Raw genomic sequence first — 11,862 nt, forward strand, 5'->3', positions numbered from 1 at the left:
GGACATTGAACCATGCTGTTATTAGATGAACTGATTAATTTGACACAATTGGAGCATCAAGAAAATAATATAATGCTTTGAAACAATGTGAAACCAACCTTTGGACTGACAAGGATCCAAACAATATATATATAATCCAAATGCATCAAATCAATTACATCCTAAACAATGTCCCAACTCATCCTGATAATAGTTTTCTTAAAAGAATGCAAAAGATTGCTAGTTTGCTACTACAGGGAACAATTGACATTCTCTATCTTCATCCTGATGATATTAAATCAGGCTGCTGCCTACACTTAGGTAACAGTAAACCTGTATGCCATGTAAGCTAGATGACATTTATTAATCCTAATTTTTCCCTAACCTAACAATTAATGTGAAACATGCAACTCGCCTCACCTCAAGATTTCTCCTCATCCGATTGAGAGCATGGGGGCTCAGAATTAACAAAGAAGTCATCCACTGAAATGAAAACAAAGGTACCTTGGTTAAATCAAAACTAGAACTTCACTTTGAAAAGCAATAGCAGAAAATTCCAGATAGATTCCAGCAGTACGTGGGTATATAGTATAACGTGTTATTTCAGAAACAAGATGCTACTAATATGTGCCAAATTCAATTCTCTATAGTATAAGGTGTTCTACTAATTAATCTAATTCATGAAATTTTGATTTTATTCTAATGTCCACCTTTGTAGTTTTGATGTTTTACCTTGCCTTCTGTTTCTGTTTTGCCTCTTTTAAGCAGATTTTGTAGTGTTTCATAATATCCTATAGATTGCATACATTGAATATGTATTCTGAACTTTTAATAACAATAATAGTAAATCAAGCTTTTATGAAGTCCAAACAATTTTATCAACAGAAAAACAAGAAAATTGTATCAGGAACCCTATAGAGTGCCATAGGGATCCAACTAAAATACTTTATTTTTTTCCTCTGTTTCCTGTACATATCTTTGAAAACAGGAAATGGATTGAAAATAAGGTGGCAAGTTTGTAAAATAAAAATGAAAACAGAAGTAAATAGACCCTAAACTACAGGCACATATAGATTAATTTAACCTTTATTTATGTATTTCACAGGAGCCCTATTACGCTGAGTCACTAATTCAACCCTGACAATTACTCTTGCTCATGGAGTCGGTGGTGGTCTAGAACTTGGATCCTATTTGATTGTCAGCTCACTATTGTTGGACCACTACTACTATTCATCAACAGTTTTAAAATTTAGGACATTTAAAAATAAGATATATATGTATTTAACATTACCTATATCCTGTTGATCAGGAGATTCTAGCAAAATGTCTGAATCAGATGGCAAAAATGGTGAACCAGGATAGTTTCCCAGAGCTCCTAGATCTGCAAAGAACTCAAGACAGTAAAAGCAAGAAGAGACCAACAATGATTGAACATATATAAAATCTTGATTATAATCCTTGACTGCATTTAGTCATTTCAAAAATGATTATCTGTCATTTACTTTGAACCAATAGCAGTCAGACATTAATACCTACATCAGATATGTTATGATAACTACATAAAGTATAATAACTGTTCTTCACAGAACACTGAGAACAGATAAGGAAACAAAAAGACCAAGTCTAATTTTCTCTAAATTCAATATTGATAGTAAATGCTTCCTGCTTTTTTGTTATTACTGAGTCCAATAGTTTCACCTTTTTCTTATCAAATATTCAGAATACTTTGGGCAGATCAAGGACATAACAGATCACAAACTCAACACATGTTGTACATCTCAAACAACTTCACTCTACGATGACATCAAACTAACTTTAACTGCATACCTAAAAGTGAATCAGAGAGTCAAACAAGAAATTACCTCCCAAGTTTGGCAAATCAGCCGTTAGATCAGATAAGCTAAAATTCCACTGAATTTGATCCAGCGATCTGGAAATTCCATTTCCACCATCTGGTGCAAGCTGTAGTCCTACTGAACTTACCACATCAGATGTAAATGCTGTATCAAGAGCTGATGCGTCTGCGCCCATTCCTGATATTTCTGAGGCACTGAAGGCGAAATGACCACTGGATGCTACTGATGTCGGACTTACTGGCATTTCTGAGACAGACGACATTGTACCATTTGGTGGAATAACAGGAGCCATATCAGGAGCACTGTGGTCCACCACCATACTTCAACAAGGACAAAACAAAGCAGGTTACTTTTAAAATAACATAAGGAAGGTCCTCTACATCAAATTAATTTAACTAATATTTAAGTGCATGACAACTATAACAATCTGGGCAAAAATGTGCATTATGCAGAAACACACAAACAGTTAGAAATACATTATCAGTCACACAACTAAGCATTTCATTGATGAAATCAATTACTATTTAACCACAAAACACACCTTTAAACATTTCAGACAACTTAAAAAGCTAGACATGTAAACAATCTTAATTGTAATATTGACCTCTATATGAGTAACATAAAGGAATTATGTGTAGTTGAGAAAGTTCTCACTCATTCCCAGAATTCATCCGAATGGGGTGAAAGTTTCCTGGGGCAGGGACTCCGTTAACTACATGACAACTTGATATACCACAACCCATGGAGTCAATATGAGGTTGACCTGTTGCTGGCATGGGAGGCTGCTGTAGCACTGGATATCCCATAGGTAGGTTGTTGGCTGCACTGCAAACAAATAGTGTTAAAGAATATTGCAGGGAAATGAGAAAAAGATAAAGCAAAGTGAACTTATGCATGTATAATCTAGTCCATCTTTTAAGACTGAAATGTACTAAGCAATAAACACAAAAAGATTATGTAAAACACTCAAATACTCGCAGGCCAATAAAATATTTACAATCACTAATACAGCAAAATATATCCCCAGGAATCCATCAAAAATAACACTCAACCAAGAAATATATAAAAGGTTTCCTTTCCTCAACTGAGAGAAATAGAAAGCCAGCAATTAATAGACTAACAAGAAAATACCAGGGTTTCCAATGTTTGTTCAGAATACAAAAAAGGAAAGTTTCCAAACAATCATAAGAACAATCTTGTAATAGCACTAATAATTGAACATTTCTCAATTACTCAAACTTCTTAACAAACCAGAGTTTTTGATAAATCCAAACATTAACATCTGGAGTAAAATCAGGCAGCATCATAAATAATACTCAGGATAATGTTTTTAATTACTGATATAGCAAAGCCTCTATGGTTTTAAGGAATTTCCAAGAATCCTGAGAATCTTCATACTATTTTTTCATTCTCATAAAGTGAGGAAAGTATCAGTTAAGACCTTTTTCATGAGACATGATCTATGATTTGCTCCGTGTTGTTGGCCATGAAGTATAGAGTGTTGAGCAAGATTACATAACATGAGAAGTGAAATGTAAGTGCCATCACTCAAGTCTCAACTCACAGTTTACTTTAAGTCGTGCAAATTGCAAAGAGGTGAAGATATTTTGGATTTAAACACACACATATACACACTGATGAGAGGGCAAGAATTTACCAGGCATTGGATGGATTCCATTCTGTATTGGAGCCAATGGAACCTTTGCAGGCATTGGACACTTCATCAGATGATACTGATGCTCAAGTAAATGATTGAATAATAGTATTTGCTTTTTCAATTTTAGTCTGATATAGTAGGCCCTGAAAAAATCGGCATTCTCTTCTTCCAACTTCTGCCATACTGAATTAAAAAGGATCAATTACAAAGCATTGAAAGCAATGGGACATGAGTTTGCATCCACTTATAAAAGGTACAGAAAATATACAAGAATGCAAATAATGCCATGTTTTTTCTAAAAGAAAAATGTCTCAACTATCAAACTATGATGATTTCAATGTAATCAAACAGAGAAACACATGGATCAGATAACCAGTTTGATTAAATAAAACATGGAAAATCAATAAGAAGGATACAAAGGTTTTCTATGGATAGAAAATACAATAGACTATTATTAATTACAATTTACAATGCAATACATAAATGGCATGACAGAGACATTAAGAGTTAAGATGCCTACCAAGAGTTGTGAATCCAGGATCTATCTTTGCCCGAGTCAGTAATGTTTTAACCACTTCATCTTTATTCATATATAACTGTAGGCATCTTTCTATTAAATTCTGGACCTACAAAAAGGAGGAAAAAAGAAGATTAGCTTCCACAAATTATCCTTATATTCTTTTATTTATTTATTTATTTTTTTGAAAGGCACAAATTATCCTTTTATAAAATACAATCCACATGACATAGGATGCAAGTGGAAAAGTAGGCAATAACAGAAAACTAGTCAAATGTTTAGCAAAGAATACATATCCTTACAAATTCAATATCCTGCCGTGAAACTTTTTTGCTGTCATTACTTGTAGCAGATGCTGATCCTGTGTCTGTAACAGGAGCATCAGTTGTGTGATTGTTTGGTTGTTCACTCTTGGGCTCATGAGAAGCTTGAGTCGACGACTGTAATTCTTCCGAGCTCTGCAAATCCATAAAAGAATAGCTTTGTTTAATTATAATATATGCAAGCAGCTACGAGTGCTACAAAGGAAATCTAGAAGATTGGGCAGAGTTTGCATCACTGTGAGAGTAGAAAGCCAGAAAGTATTCTTTAATACTGAATACAACAGGACCAAAACACATTAAATTTTAGAGATTTAAATATGTACACATTAGTTTTTGCTTAACAAACCATTACAACAAAATAGACAACTGGAAATGACATGGACATTTAAGTTTTTTTCAGGGAAATAGTAAATTTTGCCACTCACTAACCTCCACCACGGTCAATTGTGAGAAAAGAATTATATCACTGCCGTTAATAAAGTAATACACCTTCAAACTTATCCAGGTAGATTCCTATTATATGACAATTAGATTCAGCAGGATTCTGTCTCCCGTTTAACTTATTCGTAGTTATTGCTGGCCACACCAGCAACAGATAACAAAACACCATGGAAAACCTCCATTTCTTCAAATTTCAAAAACACAAATGATCATCTCCGTGTATTACTGTAAAATTCCTTATATTAACAAGCACTCCTTTTCTCTCATCATGTCAACCCCTTGGTCCACAAGTGCACATCAGATCAGGGGTTTCCCCCAAAACAGGGTAAATATATGCATATATTGATTGAATTACGTAATTTTCCAAGGATAAATTGGTGCTTTTCTCAGCAAACAGCGCGGGTTGGTTATAACTGTATTTTAAAAGGAACCATATCATGAATATATATTCTCAGCATTGAAAGCCAATACATCCAAGTGCATTAGATCCATAAAATTAACCATTGTGATAGTGGATATGGCAAACAATGTACCAACTGCCAAGATAAAAAAAAAACATATAATAGGAGAACCTGCAAGTTCTTCATTTCAGCAGAAACAAGGCTGACTGCATGTCTTTCAGGGATTTAAGTAATCACTTACTGCCTTCGAATTCAAGATTGTTTGCATTTATGTCAATGAAACCCCGAGTTGAAGAAATCTTCATATAAATCAAAAGGAGTAATGAGAGAATGGTAAACCATACCATTTAAATAAGGAAGTGGTTCTTTAAGTCAACAAAAACCATCTACAAAGAAATTCATATCAAAATACCCTCGATCAAATATGAGAAATAGTATCTTCTACATCAGAGAGAACTTCATATGGTAAAGAAAATGTAACTGTCACTTGCCTGTACTGTTACAAAAACTTAAAAAAAAAAGGTCCATTAATTGTACGTTTTAAAATGAGAAGTTTCTCCAAAAGGAAGGATGACAGTTACATTTATTACTACACTAAATAAAGTAGACATAGGCAAACTAGGGCAGCAAGTTAGAGATGCTGTAAAACACTACAATTACTATAGCCTTTTTTTTTTCAGTCAACTTAGCAATTTCAACATTCCTTTTGACAGAATAAATCAGAAGTGCAGCCACAGCTTTTAAGATGAATTTCAAATTTCTTCAGCAAGAATAGTTAAAAATCAAAGTCGGTTATGGTTCACCATAAGACTAGGCAATAATTAACATCACAATTTTAACAGCCACGAGAAAAGGGGAGGAGGGAATGCAATGATGCAGTACTTTCAGAAAAATTGCAGTCGGTGAAACAATGCCTATCTACAATTGATTCAAATGGTAGAAATACAGAAGGAAAAAAAAAACAACCTTTTTCAAATCTCAAAAAATGAAAGGAATAGTTAAACAAATTTGAAACAAACCAGATCTCGATTGCCGATAAGAAATTAAGAATTGAAGGGGAAGCAGCACAAGGATTCATCAAGCAAACAACTCCTTCAAAAGGAATAAACTTTTTGAGCCACAAAACAACAAAGAAGCTCCAATGCCCCAAAAAACAAACACCCCATGAAGCAAAAAAAAAAAAAGGGAAATGAAGATCTAGCAAATATATTACCTCACACACCAGTTCCTGAATCTGCAAACAAAAACACAAGAAGAAGAAAAAAAAAATAGCAGAACACTGTAATTTTTATCGACGAATTTAAAAAACCCCACCAGCTAATTCAAGCTTAATTAGCTTGAAAAAGATGCATCAACTCATGGAAAGGGAAAAAGAATGAAAATTTGGAAAAACTGGTAAGTGGGTTGAGGTTGAGGCTGAAGTTGAAGGAATGAAGAAGTGTGGAGAGTGAACAATAATAGCATTTGAGGTTTAAGGAGATATTTTGAAAACGGTGGAAAATGATATTTACATTAGGGACACAACAAGTCTGAGTAACAATGAGGATTCTGCAAGAAAATTACAGAGAGAGGGTTGTTCTGTGCAAAAGGTGAAATGAAAGTAAAAGAGATAGCGTGTGGGAAATTTTTGAATAATCAGAAAAATCAAATTTGGAAGAAAAATAATATATATATATTCTTGAAGGAAAGTATATGTTTAGGACGATCACCAAAGTCATTTTATCTCTGCAAACAAAATTAAATTTTTTTATCAATATTCTTTGAAAGTAAGATATTTTTATTATCAAAATTATGAGACTAATCATCGAGGAAAAAATTGTGAAATAAATATGGTAAATCATCTATTAATTATGTTATTTCTTATTGGTATATATATATATATATATATATATATATATATTCTACTAACAATTTGGGAGAGTGACTTCGCTGGACTCAAGCGGTTTGGAATTTCTTTTATTTTTTTTCCCAAAAAAATAGTAACAGAGTAGTGAAAATGATTTTATTATGAATATATATATATATATATATTGGTAGTAAAAAATAAATAAATAATATATAATAAAATATAAAATTATCAAAAAATATTTATTTAAATTTGTCTCAATTTAGGTATCATTGTATAAATTCAAGCATATTTTACTCAATAAGTCGGTCTTAACATTTTTCAAATTTAACAAGATATTCTCATAGTTGAGATGAGATGATTATTTTAGACTGAAATTAATTTTTAATTGGCATATTGTGCGTACGTAGCCCACAGCACTGCATCAACCCAAAATCAAAAGTGTTGACCAATGTCAAACACCTAAACACAAATTTCCTGAGACACATTTGGAAATAATAAATCATACATTGATACAGAGTAATATTACTTTATCATTACATTAAAAATAACTTAAGCAATGAATTTGATTAAGATTTTAAAAGATTTTTATATGAAAAAAATTTGAGATATTCAATCAAGACTTTTAAATAAAATAAATAACTTTTGTGATATTCGATCTAAAACTTTTAAATAAGATAAATAAATCTTGTAATATTCAATCTTATTTTTGGTCTTGTGCCAAATAATTCAATCCAACTCAAACACTTATAAATATATCTAATGTTAGTGTAATAGGTAAAAAATTAATAAATATATTTATCACTTGTTCATAATGTATCGATTTTGTTAAAATCTTTTATCACCATGGAGAGATTTCAAACTTTGATCCATAATTTGAGTTACTCTTGTAAGTTAGTTAAACACAATGATTTTATCTTAAACACTTCAAAATTAATTTTAAACATTTTATCTTAATGGTGTTTGTCCCAGGGATAAAATGTTTATCAAATCCAATTAAGCATATGATTAAAGGGCTTAATTTGTATAGCCTCTTATTAAGGATGTTCCTACCTTATAAAGGATCGGATAGCCACTGGCATGGGCTTGCTCCACAGAAAACAAAGCAACAATGTGTGTCTTTCCCCTTTTGAAGAGTTGATTTGCAGGGTGTGAAAAAGAAGGGAAGGAATGAAGTGCAAAAGCCATGACATTGGTCATTGATTGGCCTGGCCTAATTAGAGGATCTATGGAAAATGACAAAAGCACTTAATGCAGTCCCAAGTTGTTGATTTTTTGTGTTCATTTCATAGTCATCCCTTACCTACGCAACGCAAGTGTGAAGTGTGCCTCTCTGCCACCACTATTCATTTATTAATTTCTTGCCATTCCCAATTAGTGCCCCCACTCCTTCTGCGTGGTCCAACCCTCTCCCCATACCCACCTGCGTCTTCAACTTCCTCCATATCGCATTTCATGAATCTTATTCTAAAGGAACTATACTTTATATATTCACTCTTCGCTAAGCTAAGTATTTTTCTTTTTGTTGTTAACAAGTATTCTTGGGGGTATGATTAACAAACTAAAAAAATAAAATATTTATTATGAAAATCATAAAAAAAAAAAATCATTTGGTGCATTCTAATAAAATGGTACAATGTGTATCGGTGTATGAAATATTTGTCAAGTGGATTTAACTTTAGAGATTGAATAGTATATGAGAATTATCATAAATATATTATTTTTTATTCTCACGGATAAAAATATATATATAATATGTAAATTAAATTTTTTAAAAAGATTTTTCTAAGCTGTACAACATTACACAGGTTAAATCTTATTAATTATCCACTTTTCACTAACTATAACTACCTAATTAATTGTGATTCTTTAAAAAAAAAATCTCTCTCCTAATTATGATACAAACTAACCTTCCTATATTAATATAATCTCTTTCTTTCCATCCATTAATAGAAATTTACCAACTCTTCAAATTGTACAATTAAATATTTTTCCTAAACTAATTCCTTCGCATCCAATTCCAACAAAAGTGTAAAATTTGCTTCATGCTGAAAATAAACTTTGAATAAATTTGACATACAATAATTTATTCCAACAAAAACGTTTTTCTTACTAATGTTGATTGAAAATTAAATACTAATTAAAATGATTAAAAAATTCTGAACAATTAATTAATTACACTAACAAATTCAACTTTTAAAATCTCAAATAAATAATCATATGGCATATTACAGTACATTATTTACTTAGAGAAATTTTCAATAGTAAAATACTACTACTATAATTTTTTTAGAATGCACAAAAAAAATTGAGAGCTTTTATTCACTTTAAATTTTACATAGAGGTGTTAAGTCGACCTGACTTATTTAAGTTTACCTATGATAAGTTATTAATGAATTTCTAGGTTAAGTTAGGTTAGACCAGTTAATATTGGTAGGCTAATATTTTTTTTAAGGAAAGGGTTAAAATTATGTTAATTAATTTATTATTATATTATAAATTATCAATTTCGACATTAACATATTATGAACCCATATTTGATATTTAATATATTTTATGATTTGATGTAATTCTTTGCAAATGTGTTTTACCCCTTAAACTTTGTTGCTTATTTTTTTTTTAGCATGAGGCTTTTTTTCAACATCATAAATATTATGTGTGGAAGATAATTCCGTTAGAGTCAAATATGATTATTATATCATCCAGCAAAAAGAAAATAGGATTATTATATCCAAAAAAAATCTTTCAAGTTTAAGATTAATGATTAAATTAAAACAATTTCAGTTGATTTACGATATTGAAACTTTATATATCAATTTAAAAAAAAATAAAATAAAATAGTAAAGTTGGAAGCTGGGTAGGGGCAAATTAGCCCGTATGGGTTAATCATTTTTCATGTATGTTGGGGTTGGATTAAGTCGAACTAAAATTGAAAGTTTTTTTTTATATTGGGTTATTTAAGTTAACCTATTAAGTTCAACCATTTTTTTAAATAAAAGTTCAACTAATTATAGTATCTTCAATTTTGTTCTAAAAGTATTATGCCATGTTGACTTTAAAATAAAATGTTGACGAAATACATACCTGAGTCTAATGGAAGAAAAAAAAATGTTTTTACAAACTAGCAAATCATGATTTTTTTTTTAAAAGAGACGCTCATGTTCAATATCCAAACATGTTTTGAGTAAAATTATTTATTGCAAAAGATACTTCTAAGGAAAAAAAAACAACTTATAACATTAAAAGAGTAAGTACAACAAGCAATAGTAATGATTTATAGTTACACTGCATAAGTAATAATAAATATCTTTAAGATATTGGCGTAACAATTTTAAAAAATAATTCATATATTATATATTATTTTTTAATGAATAAATAATCTCTATACTACCAATGTAAAAAAAAAATCACGTTATTATCAAACCACAAATTAATATGTAATAAAAGAAAAAAGTTAGTTCATTTTTAGTTTTAAGATATTGGTGTAACAATTTTAAAAAATAATTCATATATCTGATAGTATTTTTTTAATGAGTAAATAATTTCTATACTAATGTAAAAAAATACACTATTATCAAATAAAAAATTAAAATGTTATAAAAGAAAAAAATATGTTAATTTTTATAATTTTACCTAAAATTCACATCAATGATAATAATAACTTTAAATTAACTCACATAGTTATTAATAGTATTACTTCCGTTCTGAAATAAGTATTATATTTGAAGAAAAATAATGTTTTAAAATAATTATTACATCTTACTTTTTTTAATGTAATATTAATTATTTTTTTATTAATATTCTTAATAAATGTTATTTTAGTTTTTAAATCTAATATTACTATTTTTTTCATCTAAGATTAGTTTTGTAAAATCATGATTTGTATTATTTATTTATTAATTTTTCTGAATGTAAAAGAATTAAAATGATATTTATCTTGGGATGGATGGAATAACAATTTTGTTTGATAGGGTTAGGATGAAAGAGAAGGTTGTTCCATTATGGCTGAGAAGTGCACACGTGGCAGGTATTTAGCGGAGGATCGTGGTGGAGGCGTGACCGTTAATAGGTCAAATACAATAAAGAACGACTTTCAAAATTCCCGCTAAGATTTTCTCATCTTGTCTCTTTGCCTATCTCTCTCAAATCATTATTTTCCATAACTTGGACAATTAACTAGTCAACTTTTTTCAATTTTTATTATATAAAGATATTATTATAGTGTTTTAGGAGTTTTTAAATTCAACAGGATTTTTTAAATTTGTTTCCTTCAATTTATTTCCTTTATCTCTATTTTTAAGTTGAATTTTAATATTTTTCAAAAATATTAAAATATAATTTATTTATTTTAAATCTAGAATATAATTTACTCTCTTCGATCCTTTTCATAAGATCTAAATTAGATCTGAATTTAGTCCTTTTACAATAATCAATCTAAAATATTTCGTGTTGGTTACTTTAACAAAAATTTCATTAATTATGAGTATTTTTTTTTTTGGACCAAATTTAGATACAGTGAGTAAGTACTATTAGTGATCGATGTTCTCTCCAAATAAATTTAAAGTTTTACCTTGATAATATCCAAAATAAAGAAATTCATTAAATGTCACTACAAAACTCCAAATCTAATTAGAGAACAACACCAAGAGTCTTATCATAGTAATTTGGAAAGGAAATTTGCTAAAAGAGTCTTTACATTGCCACTCTTATAAGAAAAACACAATCATATAAAAAGGTTCAAAACATATCCTCGATTTTTGTTTGTTTCATATTATTATTGTTCATGAATTTTTTAATCTTGAATTATTGAGAACTTGATTTTCTTGGACCTGCTTGAAAGCA

General features: G+C 29.9%; 1 protein-coding gene across 6 annotated transcripts; it reads right to left on the minus strand.

Moving 5' to 3' along the window:
* Window positions 1–56: 56 nt before the first annotated feature.
* Window positions 57–6,769, minus strand: LOC114388900. 6 transcript variants are annotated; one of them, XM_028349441.1, is made up of 11 exons: window positions 6,388–6,767; window positions 6,194–6,266; window positions 5,519–5,560; window positions 5,346–5,418; window positions 4,312–4,467; window positions 4,013–4,118; window positions 3,493–3,675; window positions 2,490–2,655; window positions 1,842–2,155; window positions 1,271–1,360; window positions 57–462 (listed from the first exon to the last, which is right to left on the minus strand). In XM_028349441.1, exons 4-11 carry the CDS (start codon window positions 5,358–5,360, stop codon window positions 401–403), a joined length of 1,092 nt encoding a protein of 363 aa, XP_028205242.1. In that variant the 5' UTR covers window positions 5,361–5,418; window positions 5,519–5,560; window positions 6,194–6,266; window positions 6,388–6,767; the 3' UTR covers window positions 57–400. The 6 variants fall into 6 exon arrangements, with proteins under 6 accessions (XP_028205242.1, XP_028205241.1, XP_028205240.1 ...); XM_028349440.1 differs by lacking the exon at window positions 6,194–6,266; XM_028349439.1 differs by having other exon boundaries at window positions 6,194–6,767.
* Window positions 6,770–11,862: the final 5,093 nt, after the last annotated feature.

Source organism: Glycine soja, chromosome 16 (genome assembly GCF_004193775.1).
Source record: "Glycine soja cultivar W05 chromosome 16, ASM419377v2, whole genome shotgun sequence".
NCBI classification, from domain to species: Eukaryota; Viridiplantae; Streptophyta; class Magnoliopsida; order Fabales; family Fabaceae; genus Glycine; species Glycine soja.